The sequence below is a fragment of the Mobula hypostoma genome, chromosome 13 (genome assembly GCF_963921235.1).
Source record: "Mobula hypostoma chromosome 13, sMobHyp1.1, whole genome shotgun sequence".
NCBI classification, from domain to species: domain Eukaryota; kingdom Metazoa; phylum Chordata; class Chondrichthyes; order Myliobatiformes; family Myliobatidae; genus Mobula; species Mobula hypostoma.
Window position 1 is genome coordinate 49,342,353 of NC_086109.1, and position 25,349 is coordinate 49,367,701.

At 45.5% G+C, this 25,349-nt stretch overlaps 2 protein-coding genes across 3 annotated transcripts in view; both read left to right on the top strand.

Annotated features, from left to right (window-relative positions):
* The window catches only part of shisa4 (shisa family member 4), a 140,675-nt gene extending 139,789 nt beyond the window's left edge, over positions 1–886 (top strand). Inside the window, exon 7 of the mRNA XM_063065089.1 lies at positions 535–886. Coding sequence (XP_062921159.1) covers positions 535–554 — 20 coding nt within the window. The 3' untranslated portion in view covers positions 555–886. The remainder of the gene's footprint in view (positions 1–534) is intronic.
* Positions 887–938: 52 nt separating this feature from the next.
* Positions 939–22,275, top strand: LOC134355581 (general transcription factor II-I repeat domain-containing protein 2-like). 2 transcript variants are annotated; one of them, XM_063065665.1, is made up of 3 exons: positions 1,357–1,385; positions 7,126–7,372; positions 20,437–22,275. In XM_063065665.1, the coding sequence occupies exon 3, from the start codon at positions 20,452–20,454 to the stop codon at positions 21,232–21,234; it is 783 nt and encodes a 260-aa protein (XP_062921735.1). In that variant the 5' UTR covers positions 1,357–1,385; positions 7,126–7,372; positions 20,437–20,451; the 3' UTR covers positions 21,235–22,275. The 2 variants fall into 2 exon arrangements, with proteins under 2 accessions (XP_062921736.1, XP_062921735.1); XM_063065666.1 differs by lacking the exon at positions 7,126–7,372 and having other exon boundaries at positions 939–1,385.
* The last annotated feature ends 3,074 nt before the right edge of the window (positions 22,276–25,349 follow it).

Genomic DNA, 25,349 nt, shown 5'->3' on the forward strand with positions numbered 1-25,349 from the left:
TCCCTGCCATACCCGACCACGGTCCGACTCTGAGTCATCTGACAACTTCGAGCTCTAATCAGCTCTCCGACACCGAGTACCAAGCGATTTGACCTCCATCTCGGTCACCAACAACAGGCAAAGCCGGGGATTTTGGGGCCTTCCCTCCGAAAGATTCCCGATCCCGCAGTAACACAACAGCGAACTGGCGTTTCAGAAATTTTTCCGGATGTTCCTCTGTTCTTTCACATCCATCACCATCAAATCAGAATTGTTCACGGCCCCTATTTAACAGATATGATATCATTTTTCACCGGAGGGCTGTGCACGCGCGGCACGCTGCTCTCTCTCCTCCCGCCTCTTCTACTGATAAGTAGGTTAATTGGTCATTGTAACTTGTCCTGTGATCAGGCTAGGGTTAAATCAGTGGATTGCAGGACAGCACGGCTTGTTGGGGCAGAAGGGCCTATTCCACACTGTATCTGCAGGTCAGTGTGAGATGTCGTTGTGTTGTCCGAGACCAGTCTAAAATCCCTGATTTTTTTTTTCCCGCAGCTGCTCCGCCACAGTCCTAATTACAGCCAATAGGAAGAGGGACTTCTGCGCTTTTTCTGATGCGGTTTCCATTCGTTCCATGTGAGCAATTAGCTGGCAACAGGCCTGTTCACGGACTCGTTTTCCATGGACTCCTTTGTTTGCAGTGGATTTCTAGATTGACTGCAGTAACTTCCTGGATTAACTGCCCCAGTTCCTTGATTTATCATTGCCAATTCATTCACCGGGAGTCCTTAATTGTCTGCTAAAATCCCTGGTGTATGGACGTTATTCAGATCATGTCCTTCATTATTCTGCATTACAATAAGCTCAAATTTTACTTGTGTGTCTTTACATAAATTATTAATTCATACCTCTTTCAGCAGTATCATTTATTTTAAAGTGTTGTCAATAACTCAAGAACATTACACATCAACATGCACTCTGGGGAGATGGGGCTTGTCACCCATGGTTGGCAGCTCATCTAGGAGAAGGAATACTGATCTCAAACCTCCACTTGCCTTGTGGGTATACCCACTCACGGGGAAGGCTTCGGGAGTAAACCTAGAGGAGAAATCCAGAGCTGGCGTCCCTAAGGCAGTCCTACATTGACTTCAACACTCACTGGTAACTCCTGTGACACTGCTAATGCCAAACTGTATCGGTCTCTGCAGTTCCTTTGGATATTTCAGCTGCATGGGGGACAAGGGGCCTGCTGCATAGACAACAGCTTGCTCTCTGTATTGTAGTAGCCTGGCTTGCATCTCAGGATGACCCATGATCAACCCGGACCAACATGCATTCCAGAAACATCATGGAAGACTAAAACTAACCAAGAAACAAGCATCATCAAAATATGAAGAATATATTTGGTGAGAGACTTTTTTAGATTGCTTGCATTTTAAGTCATAGGACACTATTGCACAGAAACAGGCCCTTCAGCCCATCTAGTCTGTGCTAAACTATCATTTTTCTGAGTCCCATCTGGAACATGCCTCTCCCATCCATGGACATATCCAAAATTCTCTAAAGTTTTGAATTCAAACGCACATCTACCACTTGCATTGGAGGCTCGTTCCACACACTTACTGCCACCTCAATGAAGATGTTCCCCTAAAACATTTCACCTTTCACCCTTAACCCATGACCTCTAGTTGTAGTCTCACCTAATCTCAATGGAAAAAGACTGCTTGCATTTACCCTGTGTTTGGACCACTTAGTTGGAGTCTGGATTACTGGAACTAAGAAAGTTTTATTAAAGAAATAAGCAACACAGTACTCTAATCAAAAGGATAATAAATGCAACAGTTAGCAATGATAAACACACATGTACACAGAACTAGGATAATAGGATCAATCAAGCTCTATCGCAGTCTAGGGGTAAGTGACCAGTTTCAAGTGACGCAAAGTTCAGTTCAGTTCGCAGTAATCACTGTTGTGCCGTTGGGGCCAGGGAGAGGAGAGAGAGCGAAAGTGAATGAATATTCAAAACGGATTCCACACAGACCTTCGATATTCCTCGCAGTTAGCTTTCGGGCGAGCCCTTTGTAATGTCTTCTGAGGTCACTGACTGTGACCCCTCCGTTCCAGACACGATCGTTCTTCTGCAGTGAACCCGGCACCCAGGCAAGGGCGGACACACACACCAGGTTCCCGCCCGACCGTATCTTTCCACCCGGTGCGTCTATGGCTGGCCCCGCGACCAGACCTCCAAAAACTCCCAACTTGTGGGGGGGGGGCACACCGCTTTCAGGAGTGGAGTCGTGTGTCTCTTGCCTTAGCGAAACTGTCCCTTTTTATCCCCCTGCTGGGGTATCACCTGTCCATCAAACTTCAAACAGTTCAGGGTTCAAAGCCCCGGTCTCTGACAATACTCGGAACTGTGTCTCCTTTCCGTTAATCCCCCTCGTCTCTCATTAACATCTCTTGAAGGTTCCCCCATTGTCCTCTTATCGGCATCAATCTTCTGATAACTGGTTCTTTTGTCACACCCCTACACTTCAAAGGATTTTTACCAGGGTAAAAATATAGTCATGAATACACTATCAGATACACACAAATATACATGGTCATCAGCTATTTGGCTAATACAGAGACTTTTTAAGTTGTCAACACCTGACAGACAGTCAGCAATCACATTTTCTGTTCCTTTTATATGTGTTATTTTAATAATCCTCTAAACCAGGCTCCAATTTAGCAAACTTCATAGTGGCCGGAAACACTAATGAATTGTGATCAGTATAACGTCCCAGTGGTTTTCGCCCCGAACACAGATAACAAGGGACGTCCCATACCAACTTAGCATTCTTTGGCAAGGGCTTAGTAAGAGGGTGGGTAATATCCGCAAAGTTCTTGCAAAACTTCCTATAGTACCCCACCATCTCCAAGAACCTTCTCAGGGCTCTCTTGTCTGTCGGGATGGGGACTTCAGAGATAGCCCGCACCTTAGCTTGCATCGGAGCCAGCTGCCCCTGTCCTACCACAAATCCCAGATAAGTGACCTTCGCGCGGCCGAACTCACTTTTTGCGAGGTTCACTGTCAGGCTGGCTTCAGACAGCCATTTAATCAGCTCCTCTACCGCCATAATGTGTTCCTCCCACGTGTCACTCCAGACTACTACATCGCCAATATACACTTCTGTGTTCTTTAGCCCTTTTGACACTAAATTAATCATTCTATAGGGGTGTTGCTCACTAGGCTGACCTGACTTGACAACCACCCCATGTACCGTGACGTTCGGAGATCCGTGTGCGTGGCGTTTAACTTGCTCGCTTTGTTCAGGGATTAAGGGAGAGACCTCATCAGCCAAGCTGGCCAAAACGATAGACTTCTCCCATCTGGTCAGCACCACACTTATCTTTTCAAAATTGCCCTCCCCTTATCAGGTGGCACCCTAGCCTCATTAATTTTCATGATATCACCAGCTAGATCTGTTTTCTGATCGTGGTGAGCTTTTAACATGTTAATAGCCTCTAACTGTGTTAACTCACGTCTACAACAGTCAATAACATCCTTCCTCCTGTGCAGCCCGTAAAACCCTTTCATGATTCCGCCGACTGTTTTCCTCCCCCCAAAATGTCCACCGAGGGGTATCTTGTGGGCCAGGTTAAGAATCTCATCCCCATAAATTTTTGGTACCATCCCCCATTCCTCATCTGCGGGCACGGTACTTGGTCTCCCTTTCTTCCTTAGCACTCCCTCCTCCACACAACAGCCCACTGGCTCTCCCCTCAACTCTGCTTCAGAGAGAGAGCTGTCCCCGCCGAAACCATCAGCTCCTCGTCTCGCTCCTGCGCCTGCACAAATTCCCTCCTTTCCAATGATAAATCTACCTCAATTTCCTCACTCCCTCCTGTTTCACTTTCTACCCCCCTCCTGGTACAAGGCTGGTAGAAACGTCTCAGCTAGAGCTATTTCGGCAGTCTTTCTGGACATACGCCGAGTCACTGCCCAAACGGGATAAACCTGTGAGTCCATGGGCGGGGCCTCAATGCTGGCAGGCTGGCCTGTCAATTTTACCGCCGGATACACTTCCCCGCCGGCGAGGTCATTACCGAGCAAGATCTCCACGCCTTTCATCGGTAGTTCGAGCCTCACCCCTATCGTGACCGGTCCAGAGACCAAGTCGCTTTTTAGGTGTATCTGGTGCAAGGGTACTGCTTCAGTCCCTTTTCCAATGCCTTTGACCCTGACCTCCCCGGTCTGGGTCTCTGAACTAAACTCTAACACACTCTTTACTATCAATGACTGACACGCTCCCGTGTCTCTCCAGATCCGCACTGGAACTGGGTTTAACCCCTCCTTCACCGACACCAATCCGGCCGAGATAAACCTCTCGCGCCCTTCCTGAACTTTGTTAGCCCTCTCCTCTCCTAGCGGTTGGTTTACCAGCTCAATACAGCCAGTCGGAAACGCCGCCTTTCCCTTTCCCGTCTCCTTCTTTGGGGCAAAGCACCTGGACGCAAAGTGTCCGGCTTTCCCACAATTATAACATACGACCCCAGGAGACTTCCTACCAGACTGCTCCCGGTCTACCTTATCCTTCTCGCTAGTCCCTGGTTTACTTTCTGACTTTTCTGGCGGACTCTCCCCGCCGTCCTGACTACCCTTCTGGTAGCCTTTACTGGGGACAAACCTCGTTTTATGTGTCAACGCGTACTCATCCGCTAACTTAGCAGTTGCGGCTATAAGTGCCTGCCTCTTTCTCATCTAGGTAGGGTCTCATACCGTCAGGGACACAACCTTTAAACTGCTCAATCAGGATCAGCTGTAGCAGTCTGTCATAATCCCCATCTAGCCCTTTCGAGGCGCACCAACGCTCACAATATGTCTGCATCTCACGGGCAAACTCTAAATACGTGCGGTCCCACTGCTTCCTCGCATTCCGGAACCTCTGCCGGTATGCCTCCGGGACCAACTCATAAATCCTGAGGATGGCCTCTTTCACCACCTCATACTGGTAAAGACAAATGTAGGTCCCCTACAGACAGAAACAGGTGAATTGATTATGTGGAGCAAGGACATGGCAGACCAATTGAATAATTACTTTGGTTCTGTCTTCACTAAGGAGGACATAAATAATCTTCCAGAAATAGTAGGGGACAGAGGGTCCAGTGAGATGGAGGAACTGAGCGAAATACATGTTAGTAGGGAAGTGGTGTTGGGTAAATTGAAGGGATTAAAGGCAGATAAATCCCCAGGGCCAGATGGTCTGCATCCCAGAGTGCTTAAGGAAGTAGCCCAAGAAATAGTGGATGCATTAGTGATAATTTTTCAAAACTCGTTAGATTCTGGACTAGTTCCTGAGGATTGGAGGGTGGCTAATGTAACCCCACTTTTTAAAAAAGGAGGGAGAGAGAAACCGGGGAATTATAGACCGGTTAGCCTAACGTCGGTGGTGGGGAAACTGCTGGAGTCAGTTATCAAAGATGTGATAACAGCACATTTGGAAAGCAATGAAATCATCGGACAAAGTCAGCATGGATTTGTGAAAGGAAAATCATGTCTGACGAATCTCATAGAATTTTTTGAGGATGTAACTAGTAGAGTGGATAGGGGAGAACCAGTAGATGTGGTATATTTGGATTTTCAAAAGGCTTTTGACAAGGTCCCACACAGGAGATTAGTGTGCAAACTTAAAGCACACGGTATTGGGGGTAAGGTATTGATGTGGATAGAGAATTGGTTAGCAGACAGGAAGCAAAGAGTGGGAATAAACGGGACCTTTTCAGAATGGCAGGCAGTGACTAGTGGGGTACCGCAAGGCTCAGTGCTGGGACCCCAGTTGTTTACAATATATATTAATGACTTGGATGAGGGAATTAAATGCAGCATCTCCAAGTTTGCGGATGACACGAAGCTGGGCGGCAGTGTTAGCTGTGAGGAGGATGCTAAGAGGATGCAGGGTGACTTGGATAGGTTGGGTGAGTGGGCAAATTCATGGCAGATGCAGTTTAATGTGGATAAATGTGAAGTTATCCACTTTGGTGGCAAAAATAGGAAAACAGATTATTATCTGAATGGTGGCCGATTAGGAAAAGGGGAGGTGCAACGAGACCTGGGTGTCATTATACACCAGTCATTGAAAGTGGGCATGCAGGTACAGCAGGCGGTGAAAAAGGCGAATGGTATGCTGGCATTTATAGCGAGAGGTTTCGAGTACAGGAGCAGGGAGGTACTACTGCAGTTGTACAAGGCCTTGGTGAGACCACACCTGGAGTATTGTGTGCAGTTTTGATCCCCTAATCTGAGGAAAGACATCCTTGCCATAGAGGGAGTACAAAGAAGGTTCACCAGATTGATTCCTGGGATGACAGGACTTTCATATGAAGAAAGACTGGATGAACTGGGCTTGTACTCGTTGGAATTTAGAAGATTGAGGGGGGATCTGATTGAAGCGTATAAAATCCTAAAGGGATTGGACAGGCTAGATGCAGGAAGATTGTTCCCGATGTTGGGGAAGTCCAGAACGAGGGGTCACAGTTTGAGGATAGACTTTTAGGACCGAGATTAGGAAAAACTTCTTCACACAGAGAGTGGTGAATCTGTGGAATTCTCTGCCACAGGAAACAGTTGAGGCCAGTTCATTGGCTATATTTAAGAGGGAGTTAGATATGGCCCTTGTGGCTACGAGGATCAGGGGGTATGGAGGGAAGGCTGGTGCAGGGTTCTGAGTTGGATGATCAGCCATGATCATAACAAATGGCGGTGCAGGCTCGAAGGGCCGAATGGCCTACTCCTGCACCTATTTTCTATGTTTCTATGTTTCTATACCTCTGGGCACCTTCCGAGGACAAAGCCGAGTAAGCCTGTTGGGCTTTCCCCTTAAGTACACTCTGAAGCAAAACAGCCCACTTATCCCTCGGCCAGTCCTGACTTGCAGCAACTTTTTCGAAATGGGGAAAGTACCGATCCACATTGGTATCGTCAAATGGGGGAACCAACCTAATCTCCTGGGTCGCCCAGAACCCTCCACCTTGGTTTGGCATGGGCCCCTACTCCGCCCTCATCTTTAACCTCTCCAGCTCGAATTCCCTTTCCCTCTGTTTCTCTTCTTGCTGCCATTGCCTCTCTCTTTCTTGCCATTCTAACTGTTTCTCTTTGTGTTCTAGCTGCCTTACCCGGAACTCGTGCTCAAGTCTCAGTTTTTCAAGCTGCACCTGTACTGCATCTCCACCAGGTTTTCCAATAGATATCACCTCCAGCTCCCCTTGGGGAAACACACCTTTAGATACATAGTGCTCTACGATAGCTCTGTGTATCTCCTCTCTCCTCATTGTTGACTTCCCTTTAACAAGATTCAACCGTTTGGCCACAGCTGCCAATTCCGCTTTCCTGGCATCCTCTAATGCCTCCAAGGTCAGTGCCTTTAGAAATTCCTCAATCTGCATTTCTGCCTTTTCTTTCTTTCGGGAATTTTAACCCAATCAATTTACCTCGTCCCAAATTTAGCGTTCGAAATCGCGGACGAGAACCCCACTTATGTTACCTACCCCGTAACTAGGTTGCCAAACCAGCAGAAATGGACCACTTAGTTGGAGTCTAGATCACTGGAACTAAGAAAGTTTTATTAAAGAAATAAGCAACACAGTACTCTAATCAAAAGGATAATAAATGCAACAGTTCAGCAATGATAAACACACATGTACACAGAACTAGGATAATAGGATCAATCAAGCTCTATCGCCGTCTAGGGGTAAATGACCAGTTTCAAGTGACGCAAAGTTCAGTTCAATTGAGTTCAGTTCAGTTCACAGTAATCACTGTTGTGCTGTTGGTGGTGGGGAGAGGAGAGAGAGTGACAGCGAATGAATATTCAAAACGGATTCCACACAGACCTTCGATGTTCCTCGCAGTTAGCTTTCGGGCGAGCCCTTTGTAATGTCTTCTGAGGTCACCGACAGTGACCCCTCCGTTCCAGATACAATCGTTCTTCTGCAGTGAAGCCGGCACCCAGGCAAGGGTGGACACACACACCAGGTTCCCGCCCGACCGTATCTTTCCAACCGGTGCGTCTATGGCTGGCCCCGCGAACAGACCTCCAAAAACTCCCACCAACTTGTGGGGGGGGGGGGCACACCGCTCTCAGGGTCTCGTTACCTCGTAAAGTCGTGTGTCTCTTGCTTTAGCGAACCTGTCCCTTTTTATTCCCCTGCTGGGGTGTCACCTGTCCAACAAACTTCAAACAGTTCAGGGTTCAAAGCCCCGGTCTCTGACAATACTCGGAACTGTGTCTCCTTTCCGTTAATCCCTCTCGTCTCTCATTAACATCTCTTGAAGGTTCCCCCATTGTCCTCTTATCAGCATCAATCTTCTGGTAACTGGTTCTTTTGTCACACCTGTCTATATCCCTCATAATTTTGTATACCTGTATCAAATCTCCTCTCATTCTCCTACACTGCAGAGAATAAAGTTTTTATCCTTTTCAACCCTTCTCCACACAACTTAAGACCACCATCAACATAATTGTAAATTTTCTTTGCGTATTTCAATCGTATTGACATCTTTCTTGCAGGTGGGTGACCAGAACGGTACGCAATACAGTTCACCAACGTCTTATACAGTAGAGATGCCAGGTAGGATAGGTGAATGCTCCTTTTGCAGGATATGGGAAGGCAGGGCCCCTGACAACTAAAACTGCAAGAAGAGTATTCAACTGTAGCTTCCAACAATCGACATTAGAGTTGGAGCTGGAACTGGATGAACACTGGACCATTCAGGAGGTTGGTGATGGATCAGACACATAGAGAGATAGTTACACCCAAGGTGTAGGACACAAGACAGTCAGGAAGGGGAAAGGGGTTAAAGAGCTAATACAGAGTACCCCTGAGGCTATCCCCCTCAACAACAGATGTATCACTTTGGATACTGTTGGGGGGGGGGGTTGGTCTAACAAAAGAAAATCACAGTGGTCAGGTCTCTTGCACTGAGTTTGGCTCTGCGAATCAGAAGGGAAGTGGAGGAGAGGCACACTGTGGGTGATAGGGGATTCATTACTTATGGAAATGGACAAGAGGTTCTGTGGGTGAGAACAAGATTCCTGCATGCAATGTTGCCACCCAGGTGCCAGGATCCGGGATATCTCGGATCGAGTGCTCAGCATTCTTAAGTGGGAGAGTGAACAGCCAGAAGTCATGGTCCATTTAGGTACCAATGACATGGGTAGGGCAAGTAACGAGGTCTGCGTAGGGAGTTAGGTGCTAGGTTAAATGACAGGACCTCCAGGATTATGATCTCAGGATTGCTACCCATGCCACTTGCGACTGAGGTCAGAACTAGGAAGATTATACAGTTTAGTACTTGGCTAAGGAGTTGGTGAATGAGGGAGGGGCATAAGATTTTTGGATATTTGGGCTCTCTTCCAGGAAAGGTGGGACCTGTACAAATTGGACGATTTGCAACTGAACTGGAGGGGGACTAATATCTTAGTGGGAAGATTTGTCAATGCTGCACAGTGGGGTTCAAGCCAGAGCCGAAAGGGATGGGAATCAGAGTGCCAGAATAGTTAACGGAGAAGTTGTGGAGGCAGATGTTGGTAAGACCTCAGACAAAGTTAGGAATCAAAAGGTTGAGCATGGTGCAACTGTAGTTCTGAGCAGCATATATTTCAATGCAAGTATCGTAGGAAAGACAGATGATAGTGCTGAAGATGAGGTAGCTGGTTTACAAACAGAGACAATATGTAGTGATGAGAGGCCATTGATTGGAAAAAATTGGTCAACAGGATGAGTTGCAACATCAAAGGTAGACAAAATCGAAAAGGATGAATACAGGACTGAAGGTGTTTATTTGAATGCATGCAGTATAAAGAGTAAGGTTGATGAACTTGTAGCATTGTTGCAGATTGGCAAGTATGATGTTGTAGGCATCACTGGATTACGGCTGAAAGAAGCTTAATGTCCAAGGATACACTGTGTATCAAAAGGACAGGCAGAGGGGTGGTAAAAAAAAATGAAATCAAATCATTAGAAAGAGCGACATAAGGTCAGAATCATTGAATCATTGTGGATAGAGCTAAGGAATCGCAAGGGTTAAAAGACCCTGATGGGAGATGTATACAGACCCCAAACAATAGTAAGGATGTAGTCTACAAATTACAATGGGTGATAGAAAATGCGTGCCAAAAGGGCAATGTTACAATAGTCATGGAGGATTTCAATATGTGGGTAGATTTGGAAAATCGGGTTGGGGCTGGATTCCGGGAGGATGAAAAACAGATAAATAGAGGGATAGCTCAAGCGAAGTGGCCTGTGGAAAGTGGCCAGTGCGTGAGTGGGCCAGTGAAGGAGTGGAGCTTTGAGGCTTTGACTCGAGAGGCTTCAACGAGAAGAGGCGGAAGACAAGCTAGCTCACAGTTAGTTTTTACAATGTCTCCTGAGACGATGATGTGCCTCTCATGTGAGATGTGGCAGTCGTGGGGGAACTCCCCTCTCCCGCAGAGTCACATCTGCCAGTAGTGCATACGGCTGGGCGATCTGGAAGACCATGTAAGGAATCTGGAGCAGCAGCTGGATGACCTTCGACTCATAACAGAGAATTTGGCAGTCATAGATGAGAGCTACAGGGAGGTAGTCACACTTAGGCTGTCGGAAGCAGGTTGCTGGGTGACAGTCAGAGGGGGGAAGCAAAGGTGAGCAGACAGGTAGTGCAGAGCACCCCTGTAGCCATTCCCCTGAATAATAAGCTTACCGTCCTAGACACTGTTGGCCGACCAGGTGTGAGCCACGGTGGCAGGGCCTCCGGCACTGAGTCTGACCCTGTGGTGCAGAAGGGTGGGACAGAGAAGAGGAGAGCTGTCATCATTGGAGACTCTATAGTCAGGGTAGCAGACAGATTTTGTGGACGTGATAAGGACACCCGCATGGTTTGTTGCCTCCCGGGTGCCAGGGTCCGGGATGTCTCTGACCGGGTGCACGACATCCTGGTACGAGAGGGAAAGCAACCAGAAGTCATGATACATGTTGGGACCAACGACATAGGCAGGAAGAGGGATGAGGTCCTGAAGTGTGAGTTTCGGGAACTAGGCAGAAGGCTGAAGAACAGGACCTCAAGGGTGGCGTCCTCAGTATTGCTGCCAGTGCTACGTGACAGTGATGGTAAGAATTAGAAGAGATGGCAGTTGAATGCGTGGCTGAGGAGTTGGTGCAGGGAGCAGGGTTTTAGATTTTTAGATCTTCTGGGGAAGGTGGGACCTGTACAGATTGGATGGGTTGCACCTGAACTCGAGGGGGAGCAATATCCTTGCGGGTAGGTTTGCTAGCATGGTTCGGGAGGGTTTAAACTAATTTGCGAGGGGGATGGGACCCAGAGCGATAGAGCAGTGAAAGAAGTGCATGGAGTAAAGCCAGATCTAACATACAGAGAGGCTTTGAGGAAAGAGAAGCAGAATAAACGGTGTAAAGACAGTAAGGTAGAAGGGCTGAAATGTCTGTACCTTAATGCAGGAAGCATCAGGAACAAAGGTGATGAACTGAGAGCTTGGGTACATACATGGAATTATGATGTAGTGGCCATTACAGAGACTTGGCTGGCACCAGGGCAGGAATGGATTCTCAATATTCCTGGATTTCAGTGCTTTAAAAGGGATAGAGAGGGCGGAAAAAGGGGAGGAGGGGTGGCATTACTGGTCAGGGATACTATTACAGCTACAGAAAGGGTGGGTAATGTAGCAGGATCCTCGTTTGAGTCAATATGGGTGGAAGTCAGGAACAGGAAGGGAGCAGTTACTGTATTGGGGTATTCTATAGGCCCCCTGGTAGCAGCAGAGATACAGAGGAGCAGATTGGGAGGGAGATTTTGGAAAGGTGCAAAAATAACAGGGTTGTTATCATGGGTGACTTTAACTTCCCTAATATTGATTGGCACCTGATTAGTTCCAAGGGTTTAGATGGGGCAGAGTTTGTTAAGTGTGTCCAGGACAGATTCCTGTCACAGTATGTGGACAGGCCGACCAGGGGGAATGCCGTACTAGATCTAGTACTAGGTAATGAGCCGGGTCAGGTCACAGATCTCTCAGTGGGTGAGCATCTGGGGGACAGTGACCACCGCTCCCTGGCCTTTAGCATTATCATGGAAAAGGATAGAATCAGAGAGGACAGGAAAATTTTTAATTGGGGAAAGACAAATTATGAGGCTATAAGGCTAGAACTTGCGGGTGTGAATTGGGATGATGTTTTTGCAGGGAAGTGTACTATGGACATGTGGTCGATGTTTAGAGATCTCTTGCGGGATGTTAGGGATAAATTTGTCCCGGTGAGGAAGATAAAGAATGGTAGGATGAAGGAACCATGGGTGACAAGTGAGGTAGAAAATCTAGTCAGGTGGAAGAAGGCAGCATACATGAGGTTTAGGAAGCAAGGATCAGATGGGTCTATTGAGGAATATAGGGAAGCAAGAAAGGAGCTTAAGAAGGGGCTGAGAAGAGCAATAAAGGGGCATGAGAAGGCCTTGGTGAGTCGGGTAAAGGAAAACCCCAAGGCATTCTTCAATTATGTGAAGAACAAAGGATGACAGGAGTGAAGGTAGGACCGATTAGAGATAAAGGTGGGAAGATGTGCCTGGAGGCTGTGGAAGTGAGTGAGGTCCTCAATGAATACTTCTCTTCGGTATTCACCAGTGAGAGGGAACTTGATGATGGTGAGGACAATATGAGTGAGCTTGATGTTCTGGAGCATGTTGATATTAAGGGAGAGGAGGTGTTGGAGTTGTTAAAATACATTAGGACAGGTAAGTCCCCGGGGCCTGACGGAATATTCCCCAGGCTGCTCCACGAGACGAGAGAAGAGATTGCTGAGCCTCTGGCTAGGATCTTTAGGTCCTCGTTGTCCACGGGAATGGTACTGGAGGATTGGAGGGAGGCGAATGTTGTCCCCTTGTTCAAAAAAGGTAGTAGGGACAGTCCGGGTAATTATAGACCAGTGAGCCTTACGTCTGTGGTGGGAAAGCTGTTGGAAAAATTCTTAGAGATACGATCTATAGGCATTTAGAGAATCCTGGTCTGATCAAGGACAGTCAGCATGGCTTTGTGAAGGGCAGATTGTGTCTAACAAGCCTGATAGAGTTCATTGAGGAGGTGACCAGGCATATAGATGAGGGTAATGTAGTGGATGTGATCTATATGGATTTTAGTAAGGCATTTGACAAGGTTCCACACGGTAGGCTTATTCAAAAAGTTAGAAGGCATGGGATCCAGGGAAGTTTGGCCAGGTGGATTCAGAACTGGCTTGCCTGCAGAAGACAGAGGGTGGTGGTGGAGGGAGTATATTCGGATTGGAGGATTGTGACAAGGATCTGTTCTGGGACCTCTACTTTTCGTGATTTTTATTAACGACCAGGATGTGGGGGTAGAAGGGTGGGTTGGCAAGTTTGCAGACGACACAAAGGTTGGTGGTGTTGTAGATAGTGTAGAGGATTCTCAAAGATTGCAGAGAGACATTGATAAGATGCAGAAGTGGGCTGAGAAGTGGCAGATGGAGTTCAACCCAGAGAAGTGTGAGGTGGTACACTTTGGAAGGACAAACTCCAAGGCAGAATACAAAGTAAATGGCAAGATACTTGGTAGTGTGGAGGAGCAGAGGGATCTGGGGGTACATGTCCACAGATCCCTGAAAGTTGCCTCACAGGTGGATAGGGTAGTTAAGAAAGTTTATGGGGTGTTAGCTTTCATAAGTCAAGGGATAGAGTTTAAGAGTCACGATGTAATGATGCAGCTCTATGAAACTCTGGTTAGGCCGCACTTGGAGTACTGTGTCCAGTTCTGGTCACCTCATTATAGGAAGAATGTAGAAGCATTGGAAAGGGTACAGAGGAGATTTACCAGGATGCTGCCTGGTTTAGAAAGTATGCATTATGATCAGAGATTAAGGGAGCTAGGGTTTTACTCTTTGGAGAGAAGGAGGATGAGAGGAGACATGAGACCCTTGGAGGGTCAGACATCCTGAGCCAATAGGCTGGTCCTGGACTTATTTCATAATTTACTGGCATAATTTACATGTTACTATTTGACTATTTATGGTTCTATTACTATTTATTATTTATGAAGCAACTGTAACGAAAACCAATTTCCCCCGGGATTAATAAAGTATGACTACTACTACCACTAGCACTATCTGTCCCTCCAGCAATCTTTGTATCATATGTAAACTTGGCAACAAAGCCATCTATTCCATGATCTAAATCATTGATATACAGATTAAAAAGATGCGGTCCCAACACCGACCCCTGTGGAACACCACGCGTCACTGGCGCACAACCAGACAAGGATCCTTTTATTCCCACTCACTGCCTCCTACCTATTAGCCAATGCTCTCACCATGTTACTAACTTTCTTGTAATGCCATGGGCTCTTAACCTGGTAAGCAGCCTCATGTGTGGCACTTTGTCAAATGCCTTATGAAAGTCCAAATATACAACATCCGCTGAATCCCCTTTATCTACCCTACCCAAAGGATTCCAGCAGGTTCATCAGGCAAGATTTTCCCTTAAGAAAACTATGCTGACGTTGTCCTATCTTGTCCTGTGTTACCAAGTACTCCATAACCTCATCCTTAACAATTGACTCCAACATGTTCCCACCACTGAGGTCAGGCTACCCGGTCTATAATTTTCTTTCTGTTGCCTTCTTCCATTCTTAAAGAGTAGAGTGACATTTGCAATTTTCCAGTCCTCTGGCACCAAGCCATAGTCCAATGATTTTTGAAAAAGGTGTTCTATACGCCCCCTGGTAGCAACAGAGATACAGAGGAGCAGATTGGGAGGCAGATTTTGGGAAGGTGCAAAAATAACAGGGTTATTATCATGCAACACACATAAAAGTTGCTGGTGAATGGCATCCTGACGAAGGGTCTCGGCCTGAAACTTCGACTGCACCTCTTCCTAGAGATGCTACCTGGCCTGCTGCGTTCACCAGCAACTTTTATGTGTGTGGCTTGAATTTCCAGCATCTGCAGAATTCCTGTTGTTTGGGTTATCATCATGGGTGACTTTAACTTCCCTAATATTGATTGGCACCTGATTAGTTCCAAGAGTTTAGACGGGGCAGAGTTTGTTAAGTGTGTCCAGGATGGATTCCTGTCGCAGTATGTTGACAGGCCGACCGGGGGAATGCCAATGTAACGAACCGGGTCAGGTCACAGATCTCTCAGTGGGTGGGCATCTGAGGGCAGTGACCACCGCTCCCTGGCCTTTACCATTATCATGGAAAAGGGTAGAATCAGAGAGGACAGGAAAATTTTTAATTGGGGAAGGGCAAATTATGAAGCTATAAGGCTAGAACTTGCGGGTGTGAATTGGGATGATGTTTTTGCAGGGAAATGTACTATGGACATGTGGTCGATGTTTAGAGATCTCTTGCAGGATGTTAGGGATAAATTTGTCCCGGTGAGGAAGATAAAGAATGGTAAGATGGAGGAACCATGGGTGACAAGTGAGGTGGAAAATCTAGTCAGATGGAAGAAGGCAGTATACATAAGGTTTGGGAACCAGGGATCAGATGGGTCTATTGAGGAATATAGGAAAGCAAGAAAGGAGCTTAAGAAGGGGCTGAGAAGAGCAAGAAGGGGGCATGAGAAGGCCTTGGCGAGTAGGGTAAAGGAAAACCCCAAGGCATTCTTCAATTATGTGAAGAACGAAAGGATGACAGGAGTGAAGGTAGGACCAAGTAGAGATAAAGGTGGGAAGATGTGCCTGGAGGCTGTGGAAGTGAGCGAGGTCCTCAATGAATACTTCTCTTCGGTATTCACCAATGAGAGGGAACTTGATGACAATGAGGACAATATGAGTGAGCTTGATGTTCTGGAGCATGTTGATATTAAGGGAGGGGAGATGTTGGAGTTGTTAAAATACATTAGGATGGATAAGTCCCCAGGGCCTGATGGAATATTCCCCAGGCTGCTCCACAAGGTGAGGGAAGAGATTGCTGAGCCTCTGGCTAGGATATTTATGTCCTCATTGTCCATGGGAATGGTACCGGAGGATTGGAGGGAGGCAAATGTCCCCTTGTTCAAAAAAGGTAATAGGGATAGTCCAGTAATTATAGACCAGTGTGCCTTACGTCTGTGGTGGGAAAGCTGTTGGAAAAGATTCTTAGAGATACGATCTATGGGCATTTAGAGAATCATGGTCTGATCAAGGACAGTCAGCATGGCTTTGTGAAGGGCAGATCATTTCTAACAAGCCTGATAGAGTTCTTTGAGGAGGTGACCAGGCATATAGATGAGGGTAGTGCAGTGGATGTGATCTATATGGATTTTAGTAAGGCATTTGACAAGGTTCTACACAGTAGGCTTATTCAGAAAGTCAGAAGGCAAGGGATCCAGGGAAGTTTGGCCAGGTGGATTCAGAATTGGCTTGCCTGCAGAAGGCAGAGGGTCATGGTGGAGGGATTACATTCAGATTGGAGGATTGTGACTAGTGGTGTCCCACAAGGATCTGTTCTGGGACCTCTACTTTTCCTGATTTTTATTAACGACCTGGATGTTGGGGTAGAAGGATGGGTTGGCAAGTTTGCAGACAACACAAAGGTTGGTGGTGTTGTAGATAGTGTAGAGGATTGTCTTAGATTACAGAGAGGCATTGATAGGATGCAGAAGTAGGCTGAGAAGTGGCGGATGGAGTTCAACCCGGAGAAGTGTGAGGTGGTACACTTTGGAAGGACAAACTCCAAGGCAGAGTACAAAGTAAATGGCAGGATACTTGGTAGTGTGGAGGAGCAGAGGGATCTGGGGGTACATGTCCACAGATCCCTGAAAGTTGTTTCACAGGTGGATAGGGTAGTTAAGAAAGCTTATGGGGTGTTAGCTTTCATAAGTCGAGGGATAGAGTTTAAGAGTCGCGATTTAATGATGCAGCTCTATAAAACTCTGGTTAGGCTGCACCTGGAGTACTGTGTCCAGTTCTGATCGACACACTATAGGAAGGATGTGGAAGCATTGGAAAGGGTACAGAGGAGAATTACCAGGATGCTGCCTGGTTTATAGAGTATGGATTATAACCAGAGATTAAGGGAGCTAGGGCTTTACTCTTTGGAGAGAAGGAGGATGACAGGAGACATGATATAGGTATACAAGGTATTAAGAGGAATAGATAGAGTGGATAGCCAGCGCTTCTTCCCCAGGGCACCACTGCTCAATACAAGCGGACATTGCTTTAGGGTAAGGGGTGGGAAGTTCAAGGGGGATATTAGAGGAAGGTTTTTTACTCAGAGAGTGGTTGGTGTGTGGAATGCACTGCCTGAGTCAGTGGTGGAGGCAGATAGACTAGTGAAGTTTAAGAGACTACTAGACAGGTATATGGAGGAATTTAAGGTTGAGGGTTATATGGGAGGCAGGGTTTAAGGGTTGGCACAACATTGTGGGCCGAAGGACCTGTAATGTGCTGTACTATTCTATGTTCTATTTTCTATGTTCTATCATTACTAATGCCTCCATAATCTCTACCACCACCTCTTTCAGAATCCTAGGCATCTGGTCGAGGAGACTTATGTACCATTAGATCTTCAGCTTTCTGAGCACTTTCACCTTTGTAATAGTAACTGCACTCACTTCTCTTCCCTCAACCCTTCAATGCCTGGCACACTGCTCGTGTCTTCCACAGTGAAGATTGATGTAAAAAACTCATTTAGTTCATCTGCCATCTTATTGTACCCCATTATTATTTCTCAGGCCTCTTTTCCTAGTGGTCCTACATCCACTCTCAGCTCTCTTTTTTTTACATACTTGAAATAGCTTTTACAAAATGGATATTTTGATATTCTTCGCTAGCTTGTTTTCATATTTCACCTTTTCATTCCTAATGATTCTTTTAGTTGCTCTCTGTAGGGTTTTAAAAGCTTCCCAGTCCTCTTCTTTTCTCACTAACCCTCTGTTTTGCTTTTACATTAGCTTTGACTTCCCTTGGCAGCAACAGTTGTACTATTTTGCCATTAGATATTTTTCTTTGTTTTCGGACTACATCTATCCTGCACCTTCCTCATTTTTCCCAGAAACTCACACCATCGCTGCTCTGGTGTTATCCCTGCCACCATCTCCTTCCAAATTACTTTGGCCAACTCCTCTCTCTCTAATTTCCTGCTGAAATGCTGCTACATCAGACTTTACTTTCTCCCTATCAAATTTCAAGTTCAACTCAGTCACATTATTATCTCTTGTCTTCTAATGGTTCTTTAGCTTAAGCTCCCTGATCGTCTCCAGTTCATTACATAACACCCAATCCAGTATAGCTGATCCCCTAGTAGGCTCAATGACAAACTGCTCTGAAAAGACATCTCATAGGCATTCAAAACTCACTTTCTTGAGATCCATTTTCAAGCTGATTATCCCAATCGATCTGCATGCTGAAATCTCCCATGACCATCATAATATTGCCCTTTTGACACACCTTTTCTATTTCCTGTTGCAATCTGTGGTCCACATCCCAGCTTCTGTTGGAAGCCTGTATCAGGGTCCTTTTTCCTTTGCAGTTTCTTAACTCAACCCACAAGGATGCAACATCTTCAAATCCTATGTCATATCTTGCTACCAATTTGATGCCATTCTTTACCAGCAGAGCCACGCCACCCTCTCTGCCTACCTTACTATCCCTCCGATACAATGTGAAATCTTGGAGGGGCACCGGGGGAGGTGATAGTCAGATGAGGAGAAGAGGTAAGAGGCCAGAGTGGGAAATAGAAGAAGAGGGAAGGGGGAGGGAAAAAATTACCAGAGCAAGAAATTGATGTTCATGCCATCAGGTTAGAGGCTACCTTGATGGAATATGAGATGTTGCTCCACCACTCTGGTTGGCCACCAGGAAATTCTGCTTTTGGCAGTTGGAGGGAGGTGCTCGACAAAGTGTCCCCCAATTTACGTCAGGCTTCACCAATGTAGAAGAGGTTGCATTGGGAGGACAGGAAACAACAGACAACCCCAACAGATTCACAGGTGAAGGACTGTTTGAGGCCCTGAATAGAGGTGAAGGGCAGAGGATACCATGCCACTGGGCCCTGACCCTGATCTGTCAAGGTGGTTGCACAGGCATCAACCTTCTCACGTTAAATGAAGTCATGCATAGGTGTTCTCCATTAAGAGAACAACCCCCTCAGGAGAACATCATACTCCTCCTCTTCCTACTGATAACTGGTATTGTGCACAGTAACACAGCTGAGGCCTAACCAATATTGATAAACTTATACCATAGACTCCTGACTCTATATTGCCTCAGTTGTGGCAAATAAATGTGGGGTTGAGGAACAGTGCACTGGGCAGGAGTTCAGATTTATGGATCATTGGGATCTCCTCTGGGGAAGGTATGACCTGTGCAAAAGGGACCGGTTACACTTGAATCCAAGGGGGACCAATATCCATGCAGGTGGGTTAACTAGAGTGGTTCAGGAGGGTTTAAGCTACAAACGTTATTATTCAGCAGGGGGAAGGGAAATGGAGCGATAGTGTTGAAGATGAGGTAGTTGGTTTACAAATAGAGCCAGTATGTAGCTAGACTACTAGCAAGGAAAGACTGATGATAGGGCAAAAATTGCAGTCAACAGAATGAGTTGCAATGTAAAATCAAAAAGAGTGAATACAGGACTGAAGGTGTTGTATCTGAATAAGGTGAAGAACTTGTAGCACAGTTACAGATTGACATTGTGGGCATCACTGAATCATGGCTGAAATGAGATTATAGCTGGGAGCTTAATGTCCAAGGATACACATTGTATCGAAAGGACAGGCAGGAAGGCAGAGGGGCCGGCATTACTCTGTTGGTAAAAAATGAAATCAAATAATTAGAAAGAGGTGACATAGGATCAGAAGGTGTTGAAATGTTGTGGATAGAGTGAAGGAAATACAAAGGTAAAAACACCCTGATAGGAGTTATATACAGACCCCCAAACAGTAGTGAAGATGTGGTCTACAAATTACAATGGGAGATAGGAAATGCATGTCAAAATGGAAATATTATGATAGACATGTGCAGGTAGATTGGGAAAATCAGGTTGGTGCTTGATCCCAAGAGAGGGTGTTTCTAGAATGTCTAAAACAGGGATGTCAAACTACCGGCCCCGCGGGCCGCATCCGGAGTCCAATCCTGCCCGCGGGATGATTTGGGGGAGAAAAAGTATATTCACGACCATTTATTATATATCTGTACAGCAGCTGCTCTCTCCCACCACTATCTGTGCCGTCCTTGTGTGTACTTAGAAAAGAATAGGCGGCAGTTAACCATCCACTGTGCATAAGCACCTACCACCCTGCACTGGAGACCACTAGGGCCCTATTTACGTTGTCAGACACAGTATAAACACACAGAGTACTCAGGTAAGTAAATACCTGTAGCAAGGCTGAGACAGTTTGCTGCTGTGGTTCAAAATGCTTTCCAAGATAAGAAAAGTTGACATCGAAGGTCGGATATTCAACAATAATTGGAAAGATTGTTTTTTCTTCTGTGAGGTCAACGGCAAACCTATGTGTCTGATATGCTCGCAACAAGTGGCTGTGGCAAAAGAGTACAATATCAAACGACACTACGAGACGTCACACAGAGAAAAATATGACAAGTACGCAGGACGACTCAGAACACAAAAGGTGAACAAGCCTGAAGCAGCTCTGAAAAAGCAGCAATTAGTGTTCACCAAAAGTCGAGAGACTCATGATGGAGCTGTCAAGGCCAGCTATATTATTGCCAGCAAAATAGCTGCTGCGTCGAAGCCATTCTCAGAGGGGGAATTCATCAAAGCATGCATGCTGACGGCAGCTGAGCTGGTGTGCCCTGAGAAGAGACAGGCTTTTGGTACTATCAGCTTGTCAAGAAATACTGTGGCAGAGAAAATCGGGGACCTTGCAGGAGATTTGAACAGTCAACTAGAAGACAAAGTGAAGTCATTTATTGCCTTCTGTATTGCAATTGATGAGAGCACCGACGTGACTGATGTAGCTCAATTGGGAATATTTATTCGTGGTGTTGATGCATCTTTGACCGTCACCGAGGAGTTTGTGGAGATGGTGCCCATGACAAACACCACAAGGGTGAACGATGTTTTCTCCAGCCTCGTCGAGGCCTTGGACAGACTGGGGACTGACTGGAGTCACGCTATCAGTGTGGCAACAGATGGCGCACCGTCCATGGTTGGGAAAAGGCAGGTGTTGTTACAAAACTCAGAGAGAAAGTTCAGGCAGAGAATCTGGAGCAGGAATTCTGGAATTTTCATTGTATTATACACCAAGAGGCATTATGTAGCAGGAGCCTGAAAATGGACAATGTCATGGATGTAGTAATCAAAACGGTTAATTTTATTAGAGCCAACAGACTCAACCATCGGCAATTTGATACTCTTTTGTCCGAAAGTAATATTGGACGCAGCCTACCCTACCACACTGAAGTCCGCTGGTTGAGCAGAGGGGTTGTGCTCAAACGTTTTTTCAATTATGTGCAGAAATTGGACTATTCATGAACGAGAAAGGGAAGCCAGTGGCAGAGTTGGATGACCCAGACTGGCTTCATGATCCTGCATTTTTGGTGGATATAACAAGAGCACTTAAATGTGCTTAATGTTAACATGCAAGGCTGCAACAAACTTGTTACGGAATACTACGACAGCATTCGTGCCTTTCAAATTAAATTAGGACTGTGGGAGATGCAACTATCCCGGAACAACCCAGCTCATTTCCCCTCTTTGCAGTCATGGGAATAATGACAGCATGGACAGGTACAAGGACAAAATATCACAGTTGAAAAGCAAGTTTCAGAATTGTTTCCAAGTCTTCACTCAGCTCAAGAAGGAATTCTCACTATTTCGCTCGCCGTTTGCCGACAACGTAGCATCAGATGTGCCGGAGGAACTCCAAATGGAACTAATTGAAATTCAGTGTAATTCTGCTTTGAAATATAAATTTGAGACCGTGGGTCTGGACTCATTCTATCAATACCTGGGACCAATGTACCCCAAGATGACAGACTTTGCCTCAAAGATCCTTTGCATGTTTGGGACAACTTATCTCCGTGAGCAGGCGTTCTCCATAATGAACATTAACAAATCCAAACTGCGCTCGCAGCTGACACACAGACATCTAAATGACATTATGAAAATCACAACTGCCCAGAAACTGGTCCCTGATGTTGACAGGCTGGTTAAAGCCAAGAGATGTCAGGTGTCTAGAAGCAGCAAGTGAAAAATGAGTGACACTATTCAATGCACTGTGACATGTAAGCAAAGTGCATTATGAAATATTGAGTGTCATAATATTGTGATTCATTCATTTTCTGACTATTCTATTACTGTAAATGTGAACACTTCAATAAAAATCAGAGACTAACTGTGTTCATTGTCTGAGTTTGATTGCTGGAAGCAGGCTAATAAAAATTAGGTGCAGTTGTGTAGCCTACATTTATAATTTGTTTCATTAGGTCTACATTTGTGTCTGCTAAAGTTCAATTTCAAATGGTTTATTAATGGAAAGGGTGTGGCTCCCAAAACAAACTTAGCTAAAATAGCATCATTTTTTTCTCTCTCTCATCACAACTTTTTTGTAGCCTACGACTGTAAGTTAATACCAATCATAAAAATAATGCTTGCTAGGCAATCTTCTTCATAAGAAATGAAATTCGTAAAGTGAAACACTTTGTAGTTATAGCAGAGACAGAGGCACATGAGAGCAGGTTGAAAAAACGAAGGCAACGAAAGCTGTGGGAACACGTGCGCGTGCAGAACTGATCCGGCCCGCATGAAGTTGCATTTTGCCTAATCCGTCCCGTGACCTAAAATGAGTTTGACAGCCCTGGCCTAAAAGATGGCTTTTTAGAGCAGCTTAAAGTTGTGCCCACTAGGGGATCTGCTATTCTGGACTGGTGGTTGCGCAATGAACTAGAATTGATTAGAAAGTTTAACGTAAAGGAATCCTTAGGGGTCAGTGATCATAATATGACAGAATTTACCCTGCAATTTGAGAAGGAGAATCTAAAGTCAAATGTATCAGTATTACAATGGAGTAAAGGGAATTACAGAGGCATGAGAGAGGAGCAGTCCAAAATTGATTGGAAAAGAACACTGGCAGGGATAATGGCAGAGCAACAATGGCTGAAGTTTCTGGGAGCAATTCAGAAGGCATAGGATAGATACATCCCAAAGTGGAAGAAGTATTCTAAAGGCAGGATGACACAACCGTGGCTGACAGGGGAAGTCAAAACCAACATAAAGGCCAAAGACAGCAAAAATTAGTGGGAAGTTAGAGGATTGGGAAGCTTTTAAAAACCATGAGAAAGCAACTAAAAAAGTCTTAAAGAAGGAAAAGATGTATACAAAGGTAAACTGGCCAATAATATTAAAGGCAGATACCAAAAGTTTCTTCAGACATATGAAGTGTAAAGAGAGGTGAGATTAGATATTGTATCACTGGAAAACAAAGCTAGAGAGATAGTAATGAGGGAACAAGGAAATGGTGGATTAACTGAATAAGTATTTTTTATCAGTCTTCCCTGCAGAAGACACTAGCAGTGTGTTAGAAGTTCGACAGTGTTGGGGCAGAAGTGTGAAGTTGTATTACAATGTAGAAGGTTCTTGAGAAACTGAAAGGTTTGAAGTCACCTGGACCAGATGGTGTACACCCCAAGGTTCTGAACAAGGTGGCTGAAGAGATTGTGGAGCCTTAGTAATGATTTTTCAAGAAGCACTGGATTCTGGACTGGTTCTGGAAGACTGGAAAATTGCAAATGTCACTCCTCTTCAAGAAGGGAGAGAGGCAGCAGAAAGGAAATTATAGTCCTGATAGTCTGACCTCAGTGGTTGGGAAGATGTTGGAGTCGATTGTCAAGGATGAGGTTTTGGAGTACTTGAAGGCACATGATAAAATAAGCTGTAGTTAGCATGGTTTGGTTTCCTGAAGGGACAATCTTGCCTGACGTATATGTTGGAATTCTTTGAATGAATATAGGATAGGCAAAGGAGAATTGGTGGATGTTGAGTACTTGGATTTTCAGAAGGCCTTAGACAAGGTGCCACACTTGAGGCTGCTTAGCAAGATAAGATCCCATGGTATTACAGGAAAGATACTAGCATGGATGATTGGCAGGGGCAAAGAGTGGGAATAAAAGGAGCCTATTCGGTTTGGCTGCCAGTGACTAGTGGTGTTCCGCAGGAGCCTGTGTAGGGACTGATTCTTTTTACGTTGTATATCAGAATAGATGGCTTTGTGACCAAGTTTGCCTTCAATATGACATCTTGTCATGTCATCTTCAGAAGTTTTCGGATGACTCTGCCATAGTTGGATGCATCAGCAAGGGAGATGAGGTTGAGTACAAGGCTATGGTAAGAAACTTTCTCACATGGTGTGAGCAGAATTATCTGCAGCTTAATGTGAAAAAGACTAAGGAGCTGGTGGTAGACCTGAGGACAGCTAAGGTACCGGTGACCCTTGTTTTCATCCAGGGGGTCAGTGTGGACATGGTGGAGGATTACAAATACCTGGGGATACGAATTGACAATAAACTGGACTGGTCTAAGAACACTGAGGCTGTCTACAAGAAGGGTCAGAGCTGTCTCTATTTCCTGAGGAGACTGAGGTCCTTTAACATCTGCCGGACGATGCTGAGGATGTTCTACGAGTCTGTGGTGGCCAGTGCTATCATGTTTTGCTGTTGTGTGCTGGGGCAGCAGGCTGAGGGTAGCAGACACCAACAGAATCAACAAACTCATTCGTAAGGCCAGTGATGTTCTGGGGATGGAACTGGACTCTCTCACGGTGGTGTCTGAAAAGAGGATGCTGTCTAAGTTGCATGCCATCTTGGTCAATGTCTCCCATCCACTACATAATGTACTGGGTGGGCACAGGAATACATTCAGCCAGAGACTCATTCCTCCGAGATGCAGCACAGAGCGTCATAGGAAGTCATTCCTGCCTGTGGCCATCAAACTTTACAACTCCTCCCTTGGAGGGTCAGACACCCTGAGCCGATAGGCTGGTCCTGGACTTATTTCATAATTTACTGGCATAATCTACATATTACTATTTAACTATTTATTACTATTTTCTACTACTATTTATTATTTCTATGACTATTACTATTTACTATTTACTGATAGTAATATTACTATTACTATTTCTATTACTATTTATTATTTATGGTGCAACTGTAACGAAAACCAATTTCCCCCGGGATCAATAAAGTATGACTATGACTATGATATGAAGGTGGGTGTAGGTGCAGGTAGTCTTGAGAAAGTAGAGAGGGTAAAGAAGGACTGAGACAGATTAGGAGAATGGACAAAGAAGGGGCAGATGGAATAGTGTCAGGAGGTGTATAGTCATGCATTTTGGTAGAAGGAATAAAAGCGTAGACTATTTTCTAAATAGAGAGAAAATTCAAAAAT